The sequence below is a fragment of the Macaca fascicularis genome, chromosome 16 (genome assembly GCF_037993035.2).
Source record: "Macaca fascicularis isolate 582-1 chromosome 16, T2T-MFA8v1.1".
Classification (NCBI taxonomy): Eukaryota; Metazoa; Chordata; class Mammalia; order Primates; family Cercopithecidae; genus Macaca; species Macaca fascicularis.
This window is the reverse complement of record NC_088390.1, coordinates 11976366-12000495: the sequence shown is the minus strand read 5'-3', so window position 1 is coordinate 12000495 and position 24130 is coordinate 11976366. Positions and strand designations below refer to the sequence as shown.

The 24130-nt window shown below is 43.0% G+C and overlaps 1 protein-coding gene across 2 annotated transcripts in view; it reads right to left on the bottom strand.

Moving 5' to 3' along the window:
* DNAH9 (dynein axonemal heavy chain 9) overlaps positions 1 to 24130 on the bottom strand; it is a 374175-nt gene that overhangs the window by 47119 nt on the left and 302926 nt on the right. For both annotated transcript variants that reach the window (XM_005582917.5, XM_065532787.2), the window contains 2 exons: positions 18582 to 18775; positions 15655 to 15803 (listed from right to left, as the gene is read on the bottom strand). In XM_005582917.5, the coding sequence (XP_005582974.3) occupies positions 15655 to 15803; positions 18582 to 18775 (343 nt within the window). The remainder of the gene's footprint in view (positions 1 to 15654; positions 15804 to 18581; positions 18776 to 24130) is intronic.

Below are 24130 nucleotides of genomic sequence, written 5' to 3'. Positions count from 1 at the left end.
CTTTAGATAAAAGAATCATAAAAATGTATAATGCCATGAAGGAATCACTAAGCAACGTTTCTAGCAAGGTAAAGTAGACAAAAGGGGAGAAATGGAAAAAGAGGAACAATAAAATCCATACTTAAAAAAAATTTAGTTTCTGAGGAACTAAAACTGAACATGTAGTTTGATACGTGTGCAAGAAAATTTTTGGAAATAAGGGTTAATATTGAATATGTCTTTTAAATATAAAAAGTGTATAGACTGTCATTGAAATGTACAGGACAATGCAAGATGATGGCTTTTTTGTAGTAAGAAATAGATATTGGAGACTTAACTGAGATGAACCCAAGAAACACCGTTATTAAATTATAAATCTTAGTTGGCAAAACATTTGATGTCAGCTTTGGAAGTGGGGAGATAAACAATTCATTCCAGAGAAAATACCAGGATAAAAAGTGTGGGGATTTTTAGATGTCTTCTGTGACATTTCTGCTCACAAAAGGGCCTGTTTATTTTGTTTATTAGCAACAGAAGGATATGGGCAAAGAGGTTATTTAATAAAGATTAGTTTGAAAACTCCAGACTGGAGGGATCATCCTGGGCAAAGCTTAGCACTGCAGAGCCCGGCTGGGATCAGTCTGCATTAATTTGGGCTTGAGGCATGACAATGAGGCGGAAAAGAAAGAAATGGATCTTGGAAACATTGAGAAGGGGAAAAATGGATGGGATTCTCACAGACTGAACACTCAGCCAAAGGTGGCCGCATCCCATGTGACCCTCATGGGTGCGAAGGTAACCTTGTGAGGTCTTTCCCTTTGCAACTGTGAGGCTCTTAGATGGCTTGTTGGGCCTTGAGCAAGTCCCTCCAGTTTCTCAGGATTTCACCTTCAGATTGTTCTATGTTGGTGCTTCCATGCCTCCACCCCTACTGCTTGTGACTCATCTCTCCATTTCTGACTTTCCTTCCAGCTCTACATATGGTGGTGTCACCTGGAACTGTGCCCCACTGTCAACCTCTTTTAACATCTTTACAGTGTGTGTCACCGACCTCTAGTCTCTCTGAGGACAGTGCAACTTCAACAGTCCTCTCCCTAGTTCCATATCCGTATGGTGCTGGCGTTGGAAGGGGAACATTTTTTCTAGTGTTTTCTTGCTACCTGGAGGCTATTTCTTCTCTGCCCTCATAAAAACAAAAACAAAACAAAATGAAACAACAACAAAAACACTTTTCTTTTCTTTTTTTTCACCTGGGCTGGAATGCAGTGGCACGATCTCATGTCACTGCAACCTCCACCTCCCAGATTCAAGCGATCCTCCTGCCTTAGCCTCTCAAGTAGCTGGGATAACACCCAGGCTGGAGTGCAGTGGCACAATCTCACCTCACTGCACTCTCCACCTCCCAGATTCAAGCGATCCTCCTGCCTCAGCCTCCCGAGTAGCTGGGATTACAGGTGCCCGCCACCACACCTGACTAATTTTTGTATTTTTAGTAGAGACAAGGTTTCACCATGTTGGCCAGGCTGGTGTCAAGCTCCTGACCTCAAGTGATCCACCCACCTCGGCCTCCCAAAGTGCTGGGATTATAGGCGTGAGTCACTGCGCTCGACCAAAAGTCCCTTTCTCACTGAAAGCGCATGTCATCTGGTTTTATAATTTACTGACTTCTATGTTCTCTGCCTTCTACCAACTTTTCAGTGAGTCTCATTTGTATTAGGGGCTTTGGAACTTGGTTCCTGTTTCATTATCATGTTGGTAAACTCTAATGTCACTATGGATGACTCAGACAACAGCCAGACTCATGCTTCCTCATCTTTCTTTTTTTCTTTTCTTTTCTTTTTTTTGAGATAGAGTCTCGCTCTGTCACCCAGGCTGGAGTGCAATGGCGCGATCTCGGCTCACTGCAAACTCTGCCTCCCAGGTTCAAGCAATTCTCTTGCCTCAGCCTCCTGAGTAGCTGGGATTACAGGTGCCCACCACCATGCCTGGTAAATTTGTGTATTTTTAGTAGAGACAGGGTTTCTCCATGTTGGCCAGGCTGGTCTCAAACTCCTGACCTTGTGATTCCCCTGCCTCGGCCTCCCAAAGTGCTGTGATTACAGGCATGAGCCACCGTCCCCGTCCTCATCTTCCTTATCTTGAAAGAACTTAACTCCGGCCATAATCCCAGCACTTTGGGAGGCCGAGGCGGGCGGATCACCTGAGGTCGGGAGTTCAAGGCCAGCCTGACCAACATGGAGAAACCCCATTTCTACTAAAAATACAAAAGTAGCCAGGCATGGTGGCGCATGCCTGTAATCCCAGCTACTGAGAAGGCTGAGGCAGGAGAATTGCTTGAACCCGGGAGGCGGAGGTTGTGGTGAGCCGAGATCGTGCCATTGCACTCCAGCCTGGGCCACAAGAGCAAAACTCCATCTCAAAAAAAAAAAAAAAAAAAAAGAAAGAAAGAAAGAACTTAACTCCATTTCATTTCTGCTGCCGACTCCCAGTGGCCACACCCAGGGCTCTCCCATCATGAGGATCTGTCCTGTGTCTGAAACGTGATTCTTCCAAGTCCACTCATGACTTTTACTTCCTACTTCCCAGATTTTTACCTTCTTATTTCTTCCCCATCTATTTTTCTACTTCAGTGAAATGTTGAGTCCTTTGGTCCCTTCATTTTTTTCTAATTTCACCTTTACCTCCTCTTATTTTAATATGGACCCAATAATCCTTAATTTGAGCTAAAATCCTCAACTTCATTGCCTCCTTCTACTTCCGCACTGACTACTCAACTTTCTAAGACCCCAACTCTGAGTTTAAGTGTTAATGAAAGGGGTAATTCACATGTTTGGTGAATTGGCACCATCACAAGCTTGTGATTTTCAATTTCGAAGCGATTTGGTACTCTTTCAATGTGTCCAGAAGCCGGCTGTGTTACCCATTTCCCTCTGTCATTATGTCTCCTAATGGATCTCTCTTCTTAAGCTCAGCAGTTTGCTCTAATTCCCTGAAAAAACGTACGCCCTCTGGTGGACACTCCTCCATTTACTGCCATTTTGTCTGCATCTCTGTACACTGCCCTCTCAATGGAAAAGATGTCCTCCTCCCTTCCTGCCTGTCACTTTATCTGTCATTTAAATCCCACCTCTTTTTGTATCTTTATTACTATTATCATTTTATTTTTTAAGACGGAGTTTTTCTCTTGTCACCCAGGTTGGAGTGCAGTGGCACGATCTCGGCTCACTGCAACCTCCTCCTCCTGGGTTCAAGTGATTCTCCTGTGTGTCAGCCTCCCAAGTAGCTGGGATTACAGGCACGCGCCACCACTCCCGGCTAATTTTTGTATTTTTAGTAGAGATGAGGTTTCACCATGTTGGCCAGGCTGGTCTCAGACTCCCGACCTCCAGTGATCCACCTGCCTCGGCCTCCCAAAGTGCTGGGATTACAGGCATGAGCCACTGCGCCCGGCCCTCTTTTTGTATCTTTAACCTTTATCTCTATTCACTCTTCTGCTCCCCAGCACATCCACAAATCAGTTTCACTCATCACAAAAAAACAATACTCCATGAATCCTGAATCCTCTCTCTAAAGACTATACTTGCCTCAGCTTATCTATCTTTTACTTGCCTTTTAAAGAAAAGAGAGTTAGGTGTGGTGGCTCATGCCTAGAATCCCAGCACTTTGGGAGGTTGAGGTGGGCAGGTTGCTTGAGCTGAGGAGTTCAAGACCAGCCTGGGCAGCACAGTGAGACCCCATCTCTACAAAAAATACAAAAAAATTAGCCAGGCATAGTGGCATATGCCTATAGTCCAGCTACTCAGGAGGCCGAGGCGGGAGGATCACTTGAACCTGGGAGGCAGAGGTTGCAATGAGCCAAGATTGTGCCACTGTACTCCAGCCTGGGCAACACAGTGAGATCCTGTCTCAAACAAACAAACAAACAAACAAACAAAAAACCCAACCAAATACAAGAAAACAGAATGGGGCCAGGAACAATGAAAATGAGGCCCAAAGCAAAATTTCGATAATCGGCTGCAAAGACACTGAATGGAAAACCGTTTCTTTGAACATATCTGGTAGCAGGCCTACAAAAATCTCAGAACATTGGAGAGAAAAGGAGACAGTAGAAGGCAAAGGCGGGATACACAGCTTCTTTCTGATCAGAAAATGGAAAGACAGAACTCATTTTGTTAAAGTCAGGTAACTGGGCAAAGAAGGACGGAGACCAAGCGAGATCATGCTGCAGACAAGTGAAAGAAAGACCAGAGAAGATGCTGGCGTCAGGGTAGGAAGGGGAGGGCCGAGGAGGAGACTGTTCTTTGAGAGGATGTGACAAAAAGATGTGAAGGAAGGGCAAACTGAGCTGCCCCAAAGAACAGATGCACCATCATCAACATCGTAATGCCATGCAATGCTACTGTACTCTCGGCTTTTCAAAGCCTTTTCATATCTGAGATTTTGTTTTTATCTTCCCAGTAACCCAAGGAGGCAGGTATCATGCGTGACTGAGAACAAGGGGGAAGTAGATGAAGCAAAAGCAGAAATAAACAAGCAAATAAGGAAGTGTGACTCCTTTAGAGAAAAAGATGATGAGAAAAGAGAGGCGAGTACAGTGAAAGCTCTGTTAAAGGCTTAATCAGAGATGGCAAGAAGGAAAGCAGTGAGGGTGGATAGTGGTAGCTTTTGTGTTAAAATAGAGGCCAGCCGTGCGTGGTGGCTCATGCCTGTAATCCCAGCACTTTGGGAGGCTGAGGCAGGTGGATCACCTGAGGTCAGAAGTCCCAAACCAGCCTGGCCAACATGGTGAAATCCCGTCTCTACTAAAAATACACAAATTAGCCAGGCATGGTGGTGGGCGCCTGTAATCCCAGCTACTCGGGAGGCTGAGGCAGGAGAATCACTTGAACCCCGGAGGTGGAGGTTGCAGAGAGCTGAGATCGTGCCATTGCACTCCAGCCTGGGCGACAAGAGCAAAACTCCGTCTCAAACAAACAAACAAAAAGAAAAAAGAAAACAGAGGCCAAGAAGAGTGGATGGAATTTCCCCCTTCCTCACTCCATCCTTGCTTCTCCTCCTCTCTTCTTTCTCCACTTTCCTTTCCTTCCCCTCCTCCTCCCTCACAATTGTTGAAGAAGAATAATCCTGGAGGAGACCGAGTGCCACAAAAGTGCCTACAAATTATAGATTCCTAACCAAGGGAATTATTAATTGGCCAATGGATAAACTTCAGGGTCTGAAGAAATGCTCAAAATTGTATACAGAATGTTGTGTGTCTGTGGGTATGTGCACTTTTTTTTGGGAGTGGAGGAAGGACAAAGGAACAAATCTTGAATCTGAATCTAGGGGTTTTAAAACTCTGCCCAATATTAAGAACAGCCTTGTTGAAGCAAAAGAATACATAAATGGAGTAAAGAACTTAAATCAAATATCCAAAGAGGGGAAATGATTCCAAGCTTTTTAAGAGTCTAAATGGAGGAAGACAGTGCACTGTGTGATACACAGACTCTGCACAAGCAATAAAACAGTAAGTTTACTTAATAAACTGGGGCTTGGGGACATGGGGAAAGTGTTTAGATCAGCCATGTGGATTCCAGATTTGAGACTAGGAGCCCATCAGGCAAGCTGATTAGATTTAAGATGTGGGAAATGTGGATGTCACCAGAATATATGTCCTAAATAGGTGAATTAGAACATAAATCAAAGCACCAAGAAGGCAGGGAGGAAGGAAGAGACAGAGAGAGAGGCACAGGTGCCTAAGTAATCTCTAGTTGATGAACAGCAATATTGCTTCTGGTAAGAAAATATCCATTAAGATTAAGCCAAGGGCAGGGCTGAGATAACTTATTCTGAGACAAACAACGCATAGAAATCAGGGAAGGGTCAGTTTGCCTGAGATGACAGGAAGCTGCAAACTACATGATGGAGTAGTTGGAGGTCAGTTGGCTAAGAACAATAGGAAATTGCTCATAAACAGGGGATATGAAAGCTTCCAAAAGGGAAAATACTGAATAAAAATGAGGAAACTAAATTTATCTGTATAAAAGGAACAAAGCCTCCAGGGGACAGAAGGAACACAGATTATAAAGTGTGAAAGTCAGGAATAACTTAGCTCTCATAACAGTTCTGCTAACATTAATTCATTCATTTGTTAGTTCATTCAACAATACTTCTCTGTGCTAGTTACGCTATTAGGCAGTGGTAAAAAAAAAATGAACAAGATGACATGATCATCAAGGATGTTAGTGACAAGCAGGTAAGCAAAACATAAGTTATAATTATAATAAAATGAATACATTAAAATTGTATTAAATGCTCTCAAGCAAATATATAGAGTGCTGTAAGAATCTCTAGTTGGGAATCAAATGGTCTTCCAGGGAGGCCAGAAATGGCTGGTAATTTGCAGGATGAGTAGGCATTGGATGGTTGAAAATATTTCAGATGAAAGGAACAATTTGTGCCAATGTCTTAGGTTAGGGAGGCTCATGGTGTGACAGGATCTAACAGCTGGACAGAAAAGCCATGCCATGCAAGCCACACAGATCATGTTAATATTGGACTATAGCAATGGGAAGTCACTAGAAAGTTTTTTTTGTTTGTTTTGTTTGTGTGTGTGTGTGTTTGTTTGTTTTTGAGACAGAGTCTCGCTATGTCGCCAGGTTGAAGTGCAGTGGCGCGATCTTGGCTCACTGCAACCTCCGTCTCCCAGGTTCAGGCGAGTCTCCTGCCTCAGCCTCCTGAGTAGCTGGGCCTACAGGGGCACACCACCATGTCCGGCTAATTTTTGTAGTTTTAGTAGAGATGGGGTTTCAGCATGTTGGACAGGTTGGTATCGATCTCTTGACCTTATGATCTGCCTGCCTCGGCCTCCCAAAGTGCTGGGATTACAGGTGTGAGCCACTGCGCCTGGCTGGGAAGTCACTAGAAAGTTGTAAGTAGAACAGTGATACAATCACATTTGAGATTCAGCAACATGACTCTGGCTGCAGAATGGCAAGGGTTTGCAGAGGGAGAAGAGTGGAGATGAGCTAGGAGGCTAGTGTAATAGGCCAGATGAAAAACTATAGTGATTCAGACTAGGATGGTAATCATGAAAATAGAGACAATTAGATGGATTTGAAGCATATTTAGGAGGTGGAATCAATAGAATTAAATGTGGTGTAGGTGGTGGAAGAGGTGTCTAGGATGACTGACACCCAGGTTTCTGGCATGAGAAACTTGGTAAATGGTGGTGGCATTTACTAAATATAACAGAAAAATGTTTAGAGCTCAAAGGTTTTAGTGACTCTTCCACTTGAAATGACAGGCTGACTGCTCAACAGATAAATAAAAAGGACCCACAACTGGGCACAGCTTATGAAATTTCAGAACACAAGGTAGAGAGATTATTCTAAAGTTTTCAGGGAATAAAAACAGGTCACCAACAAAGAAACAAAGAAAGAATATAATTTCACTGGCATATGATATCTCATGAACAAAACTGGCCTCTAGAAGATAACAGAATCATGTATCCAAAGTTCTGATAAAAACTATTTTGGATCTTGAAAAACCATCAAACAACTATATGAGCAAAATTAAAGCATTTTAAGACACCCAAGGATTCCGAATTTTTACTTCTCATGTCTTTCCTGATAATTTATGCCAGCAAAATAAAAAATTGAAAATAAAGACATGGGATATAAAGACAGTAGAACTAATTTAGAATATAAAGAAAATAGGTCCCAGGATGCTAGCTTCCTAGAAGGCTGAAATACAATTTATCTATATTAGAAGAAGATGTCAGTGAGCTCCAGGAAGAGTGCCTTCAAGAATAAAGTGCAGTCTTTCAATACATAGAACGAATAAAAAGGTAGTCAGAATGATAAGTGAGGCATTTAGTTCTTCTCCCAAGATAAATAAAAGGCAACTTGCAACTCCAAAGAAAACTAAAAGCTACCAAAATTATCATCATTTATAAAGCAAACTGAAATTTGACATGTTTTGAACCTCTATGCTAAGAACATTCTTCTTTTAGAGACCTCCTAGAGATTTTAGGATATACATGCTGTTTATTGGCTTTCAGCTTTAAAAATTAACTCATAAACTAGGCATGCATGAAATTAATGATGTAACAGAGTACAATGAATATGCATTCATTCTTGACTATGCAAAAATAAAGACATAGCTGACACAAGCTTTAGCTTACCTAGAAAGTCAAAAGAATTACCTAAAATTTATGGAATAAGAAATTGTTTTTCTAACAGCATTTAGTTATAACATATCCAATAGATGATCTAAATACTGTAAAATAGATACCAAAATTTAGGAGGTGTTTATCAACAAGTTATATAACTTTGATGAAATGGAAAAAGTCCTAGGAAGAAATAAATTACTGTAACTAACTCAAAGAGAAATAAAAACTTTGAGTAAATATATAACTAGTAAAGATAAATTGAACTAATAATTTAAAAACTTGCTACTCAAAAAAACTCAGGTCCAGATGGCTTCATCACTGAATTCTACCAAACATTCATGAGAATTAATACCAATACTTTACAAAATCTTTCTTTTTTATTTTCTTTCTTTCTTTCTTTCTTTCTTTCTTTCTTTTTTTTTTTTTTGAGACAGTCTTGCTCTGTTGCCCAGGCTGGAGTGCAGTGGTGTGATCTTGGCTCACTGCAACCTCTGCCCACCTGGTTCAAGCAATTCTCCTGCCTCAGCCTCCTAAGTAGCTGGGATTACAGGCATGTGCCACCACACCTGGCTAATTTTTGTGTTTTTAGTAGAGACAGGGTTTCACCATGTTGACCAGGCTGGTCTTGAACTCCTGACCTCAGGTGGTCTGCCCGCCTTGGCCTCCCCAAAGTGCCAGGATTACAGGTGTGAACCGCTGCACCCAGCCTACAAAATCTTTCAAAAAATAAAAAATAAAAGCACAGGGAATACTTCCCAAATAATTCTGATGTATAGATTATTAGCATTATTCTGATACCAAAAACAGACAAGGACATTGCAAAGAAAGAAAACAACAGGTTAATATACCTTGTGAATATACATGTAAATATTCTCAACAAAATGTTAGCAAATTGAATCTAGTAATACATAAAAAGAATTATATACTAGTACTGATTGAGATCTTAGGAATGCAAGGTTGGTTTAACTTCTAAAAATCAATAACATAATATGCAATATTAATAGAATAAAGAAAAAACTATCTTATTACTACAAAAAATGCAGAAAAAGCATTTGACAAAACCCAACAACTTTTCACAACAAAGCAGAACTCAACAAACTAGGAATAGAAGGCAACTTGCTCAATCCAATAAAGGACATCTACAAAAAATCCACTGCTAATATCATACTTAATGGTAAAGACTGAATTTTTTTCCCCTTAGATCAGAAACAAGACAAGGATGTCTGAACTTGCTACTTCTACCTAACAGTGTACTGAAAATTCTAGCCAGGGTAATTAGGTAAAAAGAAATAAGAACATATGAGGATAGCACTTTAGGAGGCCAAGGTGGGCAGGTCACGAAGTCAAGAGATCAAGACCATCCTGCCAACATGGTGAAACACCATCTGTACTAAAAAAATACAAAAATTAGCTGGGCATGGTGGCATGTGCCGGTAGTCCCAGCTACTCGGGAGGCTGAGGCAGGAGAATCACTTGAACCTGGGAGGTGGAAGTTGCAGTGAGCCGAGATTGCACCACTGCACTCCAGCCTGGTGACAGAGTGAGACTCCACCTCAAAAAAAAAAAAAAAAAAAAAAAAAAAAAAAAAAAAGAACACGTGCGGATAAAACAGGAAGAAACACAAATATCTGAATTTGCAGATAACATGGTTTTGTATCTGGAAAATCCTAAGAAATTCACTAAAAAGAATTATTAGAACTAACAAGAAAGTTCAGCAAGTTTAAAGAAGATCAGTGTGTAAAGAGAAGCTGAAATTAAGGAAACAATTTCATTTACAACAGATTCTAAAAGAAAAAAGTCTTGGAGATACATTTAATAAAAGAAAAGCAAGACTTGTACACTCAAAACAACAAAACATAGTTAAAAGAGCTTAAAGAAAGCTAAATAAATGGCAAGACAATCCATGTTCACTGATCAGACTTACATTGTTAAGATGGCAATACTCTCTGAATGTACCTGCATATTCAGTGCAGTCCTTACTGAAATTCAAGCTGCATTTATTATTTTGGCAGACATTTATAAGCTAATCCTAAAATTTATATGAAAATGTAAGATGACAGCAAGAATGAGGGAAACAAAAACAACAACAAAAAAGAAAATGTAAGAGACCCAGAGTAGCAAAAACAATCATGAAAAGAACAAAGCTGAAGAACTCACACTTCCTGATTTCAAAACATACTACAAAGCTATAGTCATTGAGACTGTTATTTGGCATACAGATAGACATATAGATCAATGGAATAGAAATAATAGTCCAGAAATAAGCTCTTACATTGATGGTCTACTTTTGATGAGGGTTCCAACATCGTTTAACCAGGAAAGAACAGTCTTTTCAACGAATGGAGCAGGGACAATTGGATATCTACATGTCAAGTGACAAAGCTGGACCCTTTCCTTACATAAACATTAACTCAAAGTGGATTATAGACCTAAACATAATAACAAAAAATAAAAATCTTAGAAGAAAACAAAGGAGAGTAAATCTTTGTGACCTTAGGTTAGCAATGGTTTTTCAGATATAATATTAAAATGCAAGTGGCCAAAGGAAAAAATAGATAAATTGCATTTAAACATAAAAACTTTTCTGCTTCAAAGAATACCATTAAAAAATCAAACAGAAAACCCAAAGAATGGGAGAAAATATTTGGAAATCATATATCTAACAAGAAACTTGTATATAGAATTTATAAAGAACTCTTATAACTCAACAATAAAAAGACAAGTAACCCAATTTTAAAAATGGGATTAGAATAGACATTTCTCCAAATAAGATGGAGAAATGCCCAATAGGTACATAAAAAGGACACTTACCATCATTTGGGAAATGCAAATCCAAACCACAGTGAGCTACCACTGCATACCCACTATGGTGGCTCTAATCATAATGGATAATAAGTGTTGATGAAGACCTGGGGAAACTGGAATTTGAATATTGCTGTTGGGATTGTGAAATGGTGCATCTGTTTTGGAAAACAGTCTGGCAGTTCCTCAGAGTTAAACATGAAGTTACCACCTGACCCAGCAATTCTACTCCCAGGTATATACTCAAGAGAACTGAAACTCATGTTCACACAAAAACTTGTACATGAATGTTCATAGAAGCATCATTTATAGCAGCCAAAAGATGAAATATCCCAAATGTCCATCAACAGATGAATAGACAGGTAAAATGTGGTTCAGCTATACAATGGAATATTACCCATCCATAAGAAAGAATGTAATTCTGATACATGATACTACATGGTTGAACCTTGAAAATATTATGCTAAATGAAAGAAGCTCATCACAAGAAAGCACATTGTATATGATTTCATTTATATGAAATATCCAGAATAGGCACATATTTAGAGACAGAAAGTAAACTGATGGCTGACTCAGCCTGGGGAGGTGGTGAGATGCCATGGAAAATGATTGCTAGTGGACGTAGGGTTTCGAAAAAAGAGTTTCAAAAATTAGCATATGGTGATGGCCACACAGCCTTATGAATATCCTAAAATGCTTTGAATTGCACACTTTAAATGGGTGAATTGTATGCTTTGTGAATTATATCTCAGTGCAGCTGTTGAAAAATTTGGGAGCACGAGGAGAGTCTTGGTGGGCAGCAGCGTGTCTCATTTGTACCTGTGGGATGTTTGTTGATGGAGGAATTTGGATGATGTCATGGAGGGGCAAATGCCACTGAAAGATTTTTATTCCTTACATTTCCTGAGAGCAGGGGATGCACCATATATGCAAAGCCACATGGGGGAGCACCAGGTTGGTCAAGAGGCAGGAAGGAGCAAGGGGAAATCGTAGGCCAGGGTCTTTATTGGGGTTTTCCCTGAGAAACACAAGGCAAGGCAGGGGAAACAGTTCAAGACTGGCTAATTTGAGTAATTCTCGTGGTTTGGGGTCACAGGGACTGTCCTTACTAGTCTAGTATCTGGCTCCGGGTTGATTTAGACCAGTGGGGATGTTGGCTTGGTACGTGAGTTAGATAAAGGGGATGATTGGGAGTGTGGGCTCTGGATGGTTATTTTGCTTACAAAAGGCATATTCCCAGGTGAGCCTTTTGTGGTCGCTAAGAACTGGCTAGCTTTGGGAGCAGCAGTCCCTCTCCAGTCGGTGAGGCCACAAATGCCAGAGCATCAAGACTATAGTTAACAATAACATATTATACAGATTCAAGTAGCTAGAAGGTGGATATAGAATGTTCCCAACACAAGGAAATGATTAAATGTTTGAGTTGGTGGATATGCTAATATATGGAGCATAAGTAATTCCATCTTAGTAAATGACTCCATCTTACATTTTAAAAGGCATCGTACCAACAGGGACCAGATGTTTGCCTAATCAGTAGAGACTGCATCCAACCAGATAAGGACATAACCAGGCACACTTTCCCACTATCAGTCCTCACCAGAGGACTTCACCAGCTCAAAACAGCCATCTTGACAGACACTGGTCTTGCTGTTAATTGTGATAAACACCCGGCATTCTCGAAGGCTCTACCCACATCAAAGACTCTTCCTTATGGTTCATTAAAGGACTGCCCAGACCAGGACAGGAGATTCTTTTTGTCCACGTTGCTCTCCTTGGACTGTTTCATGAACCCATTTTCCTACCCCCTTTCTCTGGATGCTAGATGTTACTTCGTTTGATGTGGAATGTTTAATCTATAACATTTATATTGATTTAGTATACCATTAGGTAGGGTTTGCAATATCGACTGACTTCTGGAATGGCTTGAGCCTGTGTCCCTACAGCTCTGACTACCGCGTAAATGGGAAATACTAAGAAGAATTACCTCCTTGGGAACTCCATAAAGCTGTGGCTTTTATGATTGGAATAGCATCAGTAAAAGACTGATACTGTAGAAAGACACAAATGTCCATGGACCTGGTTATGTCTGACTTTGTACTGCTCACGATACTAATCAACCTGATTTCACAACTACGTATTATGTGAATGGAAACTTCACTATGTGTCTCATTGGTATGTACAATTATTATTTGTCAATTAAAAAATTTGTTTTAGAAGAATACATAAAAAGAGAGTACAGTAGACCCTTGAACAACACAGGCTTGAATTGTGTGGGTCCACTTATACATGGATTTTTTTCAACCAAACTCAGATGAAAATACAGCAGTATTTGAGAGATGTGAAGCCTGCATATACAAATGGCAGGGCCGATGACAGGACTTGGATATGCAAGGACTGGAACCAATACTTCCCAGTCCCCGCAGCATATATGTGGAGGGAAGACTGTGTAGCTAATGCATTTGGCCCTGTGATGCCTCAGTGCCAAACAGACACATACAGAATCTAAGACGACACAGAGAGAACACAGTGGATGCTAAATCCTTGTTTTTCATATCAGGAATAGATACTTTAAAACTGCTAAATACAAAAATGGTGATATAAGGTTATTACTAGGAAATGAAAAGTAATTCTCAAAAGAACTAAATTCAGAAATGGACACAAGCACAGGGCCTGGGAAGGGAGACTGGATATCGGGAGGGCTGCAGCTGGGGGCTGTTACTTTTCATTTTTAATTCTTTTCTATTACTGATTTTATTATGCACATTTTATTCATTTTTTAGGGCCTAGTTAGCTTTATCTCTCCTCCCCCGAGGCACAAAGCATATGCTATTCGTTCTTTTCATTCCATAATCAATACTAGACATTAAAACCAAAAATAAAATCCTAAGCCTCCCAGCCGTTCTGAATGGACCCTTCTCTCAGCAAAGGACATTCCAAAATTAACCTGCAAAACTAGTTCAGGCCATGATGGGAAGGGGGGGTCAGACATGCCTCATTATACCCTCCCTTCTTTTGGATTTACTGAAGACAGACTCTTTTTTTTTTTTTTTTTTTTGAGACAGAGTTTTGCTCTTATTGCCCAGGCTGGAGTGCAGTCTTGGCTCACTGCAACCTCTGTCTCATGGGTACAAGTGATTCTCCTGCCTCAGCCTCCCGAGTAGCTGGGATTATAGGCATGCACTACCATGTCCGGCTAATTTTGTATTTTTAGTAGAGACGGGGTTTCTCCATGTTGGTCAGGCTGGTCTCGAACTCCTGACCTCAGGTGATCCGCCTGCCTTGGCCTGCCAAAGTTTTGGGATTATAGGTGTGAGCCACCGCGCACGGCCAGGACAGACTCTTTAAGTCTGATAAGAAAAGCTTACAATCTATTCTCTCTGAAGCCTGCTACTTGGAGGCTTCACCTGCCTGATAAAACCTTGGTCTCCACCACCCCTTATCTTTTCTTTTTTTCTGGTTTTGAAGTTGGACATGCTGAATATTCTTTTTTTTGTTTCTTTAACTCTATTTTAAGTTCAGTGGTAGATGGGCAGGATGTGCAGGTTTGTTACATAGGTAAACACGTGCCATGGTGGTTTGTTGCACAGATCATCCCAGCACCTCGGTATTAAGCCCAGCATCCATTAAGCTATTCCTCCTGATGCTCTTCCTCCCCCACCCCCTCTGCAGGCCCCAGTGTGTGTTCTTCCCTTCCTTGTACTCATGTGTTTTCATCACTTGGCTCCCACTTTAAGTGAGAACATTGGGTGTTTGGTTTTCTGTTCCTGCATTAGTTAGTGGAGGATAATGGCTTCCAACTCCATTCATGTCTCTGAAAAGGACATGATCTCATTCCTTTCTATGGCTGCATAGTATTCCATGGTATATATGTGCCACATTTTCTTTCTTTCTTTTTTTTTTTTTGAGACAGAGTCTTGCTCTTGTCACCCAGGCTGGAGTGCAGCAGTGTGGTCTTGGTTCCCTGCAACCTCTGCCTCCCAGGTTCAAGCGATTCTCCTGCCTCAGCTTCCTGAGTAGCTAAGATTCCAGGCGCCTGCTACCATGCCCAGCTAATTTTTGTGATTTTGGTAGAGATGGGTTTCACCATGTTGGCCAGGCTGGTCTCGAACTCCTGACCTCAGGTGACTCACCCACCTCGGCCTCCCAAAGTGCTGGGATTACAGGGGTCAGCCACCGTGCCTGGCCATACCACATTTTCTTTATCCAGTCTATCATTAATGGGAATTTAGGTTGATTCCATGTCTTTGCTATTGTGAATAGTGCTACAGCAAACACATACATGTGTGTATCCTTATAATGTTAATAGAATAATTTCTATTCCTTTGGGTGTATAACCAGTAATGGGATTGCTGTGTCGAATGGCATTTCTCCCTCTAGGTCTTTGAGGAATCGCCACACTGTGGGGCCCTGTGGAAGGATCATACTAGTATTCCAGAAAGATTCCTCTGGCTAAGATAAGGGGATGGGTGAGGAGGAGTGGAGGGGATGAGGCCTCCTCATGAAACTGAGACTGTGAGTTCTGCCTTTTACAGCCCAGAGTGGCTCTTTCTCTCCCTGGTGGGTGATCTTCTGATTTTATTTCAGCAATGACCCTGACTTCTGTATGTTTTGCAGTGTTGCATATTTGAAGCTTGAATCCAGAAGAGATAAATCAGTAGACCCCAAAAATGAAAGTGCACGGGACAACTGCAGCCCTGGCTCCAAGAGGAAGCCTTTCTCACCTTGACTTTCTACATCCTTCAGTGGGTCCACCCCTGGAGACAGGATAAAAAACATGGGAGTGGCTGGTCCCGATTCTTCCAACGAATTTGCAAAATCTAGCGCTCTTCCCACCACGTATTTGCTTCCTAACTTCTCTTCAATGAAATCTCTGCCAGAAAAAAAAACACACATATATTTATACATATATAGCAGCCACAAAATGGTAACATTTGAGAAATGGAGGCCTATAGAAATGAAAGAACATGCTCAAGGTCATGGGCTAGGTAGTTATAGAGCTGGGACTGGTTCCAAGTTCACTGCTTATTAAGTCAACACACAACCTTGGGCTGCTAGTTGCCGAGCTGCTCACCTGGATCTGGGCTCCCTCTGAAGCCCCATCCAGGCAGGCCATTGCTGACTCCCTCTGGGGAGCCTGGTGGCTTCTCACATCACCCCACCCATGAGGACACTGTTAGCGGCAGTGCCTTCAGAAAGCTGGTAAGATAAATCCTCCATATGTTCTCTCCCTGCTATCTCCCACCCTTGCCCAAGATTTAAAGCCCTACAGTACACTATTCTCTCCCTCTCTTTTTTTTTTTTTTTTGAGATAGATTGTCGCTCTGTCCCCAGGCTGGAGTGCAGTGGCACAATCTCGGCTCACTGCAACCTCTGCCTCCCGGGTTCAAGCGATTCCCCTGCCTCAGCCTCCCTAGTAGCTGGGACTATAGGCACCCGCCACCACACCCAGCTAATTTTTTTTTTTTTTTTTGTATTTTAGTAGAGATGGGGTTTCACCATGTTGGCCAGGATGATCTCGATATCCTGACCTCATGATCCACCTGCCTCAGCCTCCCAAAGTGTTGGGATTACAGGCGTGAGCCAACGCACCCAGCCTATTCTTTCATGTTTTATTATTCTCTCTCCTTTCGTCTTACTCCACTTACCAGTGTTCCTGTCCAAAGTGTCACATTTTATGCTGAACAAATCTTCATAGCTATAACCACTTGTTGAAAATCTGACCCAGTTCCTGGTCTTAACAGATTTGCACTCTCCCCCAGGAATACTATTTTCCCTGTAGCCTTCTTGACTGGGCTCATTCTCCTACACCTGCCTTAGAATTGGCATGCGGACTCAGGGTCCAGCTCACTGCCCGCTACTGTTTTCAAGCCATTCCCTCCTGACTCTTTTATTTATTTATTTATTTCTGAGACAGAGTCTCGCTCTGTCGCCCAGGCTGGAGTGCAGCAGCGTGATCTTGGCTCACTGCAACCTCCGCCTCCCAGGTTCAAGTGATTCTCCTGCCTCAGCCTCCTGAGCAGCTGGCACTACAGGCGCATGCCACTATGCCCAGCTAATTTTTGTATTATTAGTAGAGACGGGGTTTCACCATGTTGGCCAGGCTGGTCTCGAACCCCTGACCTCGTGATCCTCCCGCCTCAGCCTGACAAAGTGCTGGGATGACAGGCGTGAGCCACTGTGCCTGGCCCCTCCCCACTCTTGCGGCTCCTCAGAGGCTCATTTCCCCTGGTTGTGTCACCACTGCCCCTGTACATCAGTGTCATCTGTTCCCCTTCAGTCACTCTCCTCTTGCACTGACTTTTTCTCTTTCAGCCTGGGTGACATCAACATCCATGTGGACAATCCTGGAGATTCTTAGTGACCTCAGCTCAAGTGATTTTTGTTTCTTCCTCCTTTAGTAACCTAATTCTATGGCCACACGCTCATCGCTGCCATTATTTGGGAACTTGTTAAATGTCAGGAAACATAAATGGGAACATCCCACTCTTTGACCAAAGTCTTTTATCCTTAGCAATCTAACCTGACTTCACCTATTCTTTGCCCGTACTGGGGCCACTATGAATGGAGGAATTTCAGTAGCTTGGCCTCCCTGGTATTTTTCCTTCTTTCTTTTTTTTTCTTTTTTTTTTTTCTTGAGACGGAGTCTCCCTCTGTTGCCCAGGCTGGAGTGCGGTGGTGCAATCTCGGCTCACTGCAACCTCTGCCTCCCAGGTTCAAGCAATTCTCCTGTTTCAGCCTCCTGAGTAGCTGGAAGTACAGGAATGTGTCACAACGCCCAGCTAATTTTTTTTGTATTTTTAGTAGAGATGGGGTTTCACCATGTTGGCCAGGCTGGTCTCAAACTCCTGACCTTAAGTGATCTGCTGCCTTGACCTCCCAAAGTGCTGGGATTACAGGCATGAGCCACTGTGCCCAGGCCCTTCCTGGTATTCTGCTATCATGACCTTACTCTAGTCACTCCTTTCCTATCCAGTATAGAGTCTATGGCCTACAACTTCTTTTTTCTTTTAAAAATAACTTTATTAAGAGGTATAATTGACATACCATAGGATTTTCCCATTTTAAGTATACTATTCAATAACTTTTAATACATTTACCAAGTTGTACAGTCTTTACCATAACCCAGTTTTAGAACATTTACATCACACCAATGAGATTCCTCATGGCTATGGCTATTTAATTTCCCGTTTTTTTTTGTTTGTTTGTTTGTTTTTTTGTTTTTTGAGATGGAGTCTCACTCTATCAAACAGGCTGGAGTGTAGTGGCGCGATCTCAGCTCACTGCAACCTCTGCCTCCCGGGTTCAAGCAATTCGCTGCCTCAGCCTCCTGAGTAGCTGGGATTACAGGTGCCCACCACCATGCCCAGCTAATTTTTGTATTTGCACTAGAGACGGGGTTTTACCATCTTGGCCAGGCTGGTCTTGAACTCCTGACCTTGTGATCCACCCGCCTCGGCCTCCCAAAGCGCTGGGATGACAGGCGTGAGCCACCGCACCTGGCCTATTTAGTTAATTTCTGTTTCCACCCTCTAGCTCCAGGAAACTACTATATACACATGGTTTTGGAGATCAGCCCTGCTGGTCCGGCTGTCCTGAGGTTGCCCTTGCCCCGTGCCTGTGCTGGGCCTTCCACCACCCTGTTTCCTACCGCATGGCGTAGGTCATCCGGTCGGGCCGCATGGCTCTCATCACGCAGAGGCGCTGCAAGGCTGTCTTGTTCTTCCACTCCTGTGGGAGCTTCTCCTTCTCAGGACATTCGGACTCCACAAACTTTTTCCAGCTCTTAGCAGATCCCTCTATGTCCCGATCCAGATTACAGAATTCTTCCATTGAGGAAAGTACCTGGGAAGTTTCAGAGAATCTGAAAGGCAGTTTCTTCAGAAAGCTGCCATTTGCATTGTGTTGGGGGACTGAGGGGCCAGACGATCTTATCTACACAATTCTGTCTCATTTATCCTCTTGTCTAGAACTTTGGATCGTCCCCCAGGAAAAATCAAGGAAGAGGAAGAATTTTGGGCAGCTTAGCGAAGTGCCCCAATAATACACAAGATTTAGCATATAAAATGTTTGGAATATTATTAGCAGCAGAGACTGAGCCACACCTGCCTGTAAGCGTGTACATGGAAAAGAGGGACAAGAAGGGGCATTATGGTTATTCTGGTCTTAAGCTTGGACACCTAAAGTTAGTGACTTCTCCCTTTCCTCCTCAAACTCACTGTGCCACCAAACCCTGTCAGTTCACCTCTCAAAATGTTTCTAGAATTATTCATGTGCTCTGTGTTAACGCCAACTTTTAAAATGTCCATGGGTTGTCTATTTCTGTAAGGATTCTGTCCAAATGCATAACTTGGTAGCCAGATCTCTTCATTTGGTGCCTCTCTTCAATCTGTCCAGTAAGCTGTGTGTCCTCCTACTCGGTCCCACTCTGAGCATATCTGCCCCCAACCTTGGAAATGTGCCTGACTCATTCCCAACTCATTTCCTTGTTCATACTACTTCCACCGTATGTAAAGTCCTGTTTTCTTTTCTGCCACATTCTACTTCTTCCTTTTCTTGTGCTGGTCACGATTGTTACATGTTAAGGCTCTACAAGCTGTGAAAGACCAGTTCAAAACCTGCAACCTCCCTCGCGCCATCTTTCCTAATGCAGAACATGTAGACCTCCCATCCTTTTGTAAACCACTCAGAGCAGGTTTGTCCAACCCACTGCCCTTGGGCCGTATGCGGCCTAGGATAGCTTTGAAGGCGGCCGAACACAAATTCATAAACTTTCATGAAACATTATAGTTTTTTTGTGATATATATATATACTTTTAGCTCATCAACTGTCATTAGTGTTAGTGTTTTTGTTTTGTTTTGTTTTTGAGACGGAGTCTCGTTCTGTCGCCCAGGCTGGAGTACAGTGGCACGATCTGGGCTCACTGCAACCTCCGCCTCCCAGATTCAAGCAATTCTCCTGCCTCAGCCTCCCGAGTAGCTGGGACTACAGGTGCACACCACCACGGCTGGCTAATTTTTGTATTTTTAGAGGAGACAGGGTTTCACCATATTGGTCAGGCTGGTCTTGAACTCCTGACCTCAGGTGATCCACCCACCTCGACCTCCCAAAGTGCTGGGATTACAGGTATCAGCCACCATGCCCGGCTCCAGTGTTAGTGTGTTTTATGTGTGGTCCAAGACAATTCTTCTTCTTCCAATGTAGCCTAGAGAAGCCAAAAGATTGGACTCCCCTGACTTAGAGCTACTTGCAGAGTTGACATCTTTAATAAAGAGTTTGACTTCATTTTTCGATGTTTGACTGCTGATAGCTTTTAAATCTCATCCTTTCCTCTTCCTCTTCTGCCCTGGGCACTGCCTCTTTTGGTGCAGGAGGGAAGTTGTACCAGGCAAGCCCCTGCCCATGCACAGACACCCTTGCCCTGGCCCCACCCCAGAAGCATCATAATACTCAAGGCAGTCTCCTTTTCTGGCACTCTCAAGCCATTTGCAGTCTGCTTGGGAGCTCCTCTGCTCTTCCTAGAAAACCACGTTATCTGAGTAATAAACTTTCTCATACCCTTTTAGTATGTATGTAGCATCATCAGTCTTAATGTTGAAACCATATTTTGGGCGTGTGTGTGTAGGAGGTCTGTTCTATTTCTTTAGAGTGCCTACATCAACATCACTCACTTAGATACTTAATTACCTGCAGTCCTGCCTTCATTACTCAACTGTGCCTGAATGCCTGGTTTCCCCAATGACGTGAAAAGCTAGACAAGACTTTGTGTCTAAGGCACCTACCACAGTGCCTTGAGTTTTTAGGAACCCAATATCATCTTTCTATTTGGACGAATTCATTCATTCATTCATTCTTTTGACATTCATTCAGTTCCTACTACCTGCCAGATACTGGGAAAGACAATAGGAAAAAACAACAGCAACAAAAAAACACAAGCCTTTCACGGAGCCTGCAGTCCTAGCTTAGGGAGAAAGGAGATGAGGGAGGCCTTGGTAGGTATGTAGAATTCTGCTGGGCAGAGATAGAGGTAGAGAGAAGGAAAGGGATTTTTTTTTTGGGTGGGGGGAAGAATCGAGAAGAGCTAAAGCAAGGAGGAGGGGAGTGTAGGGCCTGATAGGAAGCAGCATGTTTGCTGCAGAGTCTTTTGCCTTACCACTGATAGGAACAGCTGGAGAAGGACAGAGGCATGTGACCGGGGCTTGTGGAGGCTTTTGTCCCGTGGCAATGAATACACGTCCTAGCTTTACATATTCCTTTACATGGGCTCTGTGGCTTCCCAGTTTCACCCTGATCGCTTACAGCAGGGAGTGATCCTTCATTGGTACGGGTAAGTCACGCGGAGTGGTGTGTGGAGGGAGTGGAGCAGGAGGCACCGGGGGACTGGAGTTCTGGCCCCAGCACCACCACTTTTGAGCCAATGGACTTGGAACCTGTTTTAAAACCCTTGTGAGTGTTTTTTTTCATTTGGAAAATGAGGCCAAGTCATGCGGTCTGCCACATCTCACACTGTAATGTAGATACAAGTGCTTTGAAGGCTACAAAGCTCTCCCTTTGCCTTCCTTGGGGGCTCATGTGGCTACTGAATTGCAACTGCTGGTTTACTTGTCTGTTACTCCCACAAGACTGTGAGCTCCCTGCGGGCAAGAACTTTTGTAGGCCTCTTTGTCACCTTAGACCTAGCAGGGTGCTGCCTGGCACTTAGGAAATGCTCAGTTAATAAGATTTGACATCTGCCTGGCCAGCAGGAGGGCTCCTGACAGGCTGAGAAAGCTGCAGCTGCTGTAATTATTTCTCTCTGTGCTGAAGAGCTGACTTTCATCTTCTTCCAGGCAGCCACTCACCCCCTCTTCCCAGTTTGCATCATTATTAACCCTTCTGCAGTCCTGCAACCCCCCTGGCGTCTCCACAAAACTGGGCAAATTACACTGTGATCAGTGCTCCCAGCTGCCAGGGCTGGATCTGAAACACACTTTCTTGAAGCTCTAGATTGAATACAATTGCAACATTTAATCTTCCAAATGAGGAAAAGGGATTTCTAGCCTTCTAATAAGCTAAATGGGAATGACTAATTAACCTAATTACTTTGGACTGTGTAGCAAAATACAACTGAGCTAAATTGGCAACCAGAGTGGTAGTGAGGGGCCTTTTCAAAGGCTAACAAAGGCCTTCATCGCAGATGAGATTTTCTAATGAACAACAGAACATGCCCATTACCTGAAAGTTCTGCATTTGATAGGACCTAAAAAACCCTTACAAAGGACATTAATAAAAGCAGTATTTTATCACAAAGATTTTATTCATTACCTGCTTATTAGTTCTTCTGGGGAAACAAGGCAATTAGTCTTCCTCATGAGACAGAATGCTTAAATTTTTTTTTTTTTAAATCATGTCCTATTCAATTATCCTTTTTTTGTTTCTTTAGGCTAAAACCCAGCCAAACACTTAAAAAGAGCCTTCATCAAAGGCTTTGGCAATGAGTTCTACATAATGTACTGTGTTTCACCTGCTCACATCCTGTGCTGTGCTTGAGTTGGATGGGTCTGGACTTTGCTGCTCTTCCTAACAAATTCATATCGAGAGATAAAGCTCCTCTAGTTGGCAAAAGCCTTTGAACAGCCAGATGAGCTTCGCCCACAAAACAAAACAAAAAAGCAAAGTGAAGCAAGGCAAGGCGAACCAAACAATCCATTTTGTTAAAAGAGGAACGAAACGAAATTGTACGTAGGTTTTGGGTGGAGCTTTGTAAAATGAAAGCACTGAAGAGTGCTTGTGAATCATTTATTCCTTGTAACTTTTGCAGCAGAGGGCTTTGTGGGGTAATATAAAGAGCGGCAACTGCACGGTGGCTTAAGCCTGTAATCTCAGCACTTTGGGAGGCCGAGACGGGCAGATCACGAGGTCAAGAGATCGAGACCATCCTGGCTAACACGGTGAAACCCTGTCTCTACTAAAAAAATACAAAAAACTAGCCGGGCGAGGTGGCGGGCGCCTGTAGTCCCAGCTACTCGGGAGGCTGAGGCAGGAGAATGGTGTGAACCTGGGAGGCGGAGCTTGCAGTGAGCCGAGATCCGGCCACTGCACTCCAGCCTGGGCGACAGAGCAAGACTCCGTCTCAAAAAAAAAAAAAAAAAAAGGGTGGCAACTGGACTTGGTCCAACTGCACAACTCACAGGTCCTGAAAGTTCTTCCTTCTTTGGACAAATTCTACGTGGTACAATCCATATCAACGACAACACGTAGACACCAGATAGTTGGGCGATTAATCATCATAATTGTTGTGGGGTGAATTGTGTCCCCCCAAAATATATATTGAGGAAATTTGGAAATAGAGTCTTTGGAGATGTAATCAAGTCACAATGAAGTCACTAGTGTGGACCCTAATCGAATAGGACTGGTGGCCTTATAAGAAGTGGAAAGGACCAGGTGCAGTGGCTCATGCCTGTAATCCCAGCACTTTGGGAGGCCGAGACAGGCGGATCATGATGTCAAGAGATCAAGACCAACATGGTGAAACTCCATTTCTCTTAAAAATATAAAAATTAGCTGGGTGTGGTGGCGCACGCCTGTAATCCCAGCTACTTGGGAAGCTGAGGCAGGAGAAGCGCTTGAACCCGGGAGGCGGAGGTTGCAGTGAGCCGAGATCTCACCACTGCACTCCAGCCTGGTGACAGAGCAAGACTCTGTCTCAAAAAAAAAAAAAAAAAAAAAAAAAAAAAAAAAAAAGAAGCGGAAAGGCAGAGACTCACAGAGGGAAGACGGCCACGTGAAGATGTGAACATGGAGGCAGACCCTGGAGTTATGCTGCCACAAAGCAAAAGATACCGGGGGCTACCAGAAGCTGGAAGAGGCGAGGAAACATCCTTCCCTAAAGCCTCTGGAGGGAGCGTGGCCCCACCGACACCTTAATTTCAGCTTTCAGCCTCCACGACTGTGAGAGAACAGATTTCTGTTGTTTTAAGCCACACCATTTGTAGTACTTTGTTAGAACACCTCTAGGAAACAAATACAGCAACCATAACCAATCAGCTTCCATTGGTTTGGCATTTGCTCTGTATCTTTTTTTTTTTTTTTTTTTTTTTTTGAGACGGAGTCTCCCTCTCTTGCCCAGGCTGGAGTGCAGTGGCCGGATCTCAGCTCACTGCAAGCTCCGCCTCCCGGGTTCACGCCATTCTCCGGCCTCAGCCTCCCGAGTAGCTGGG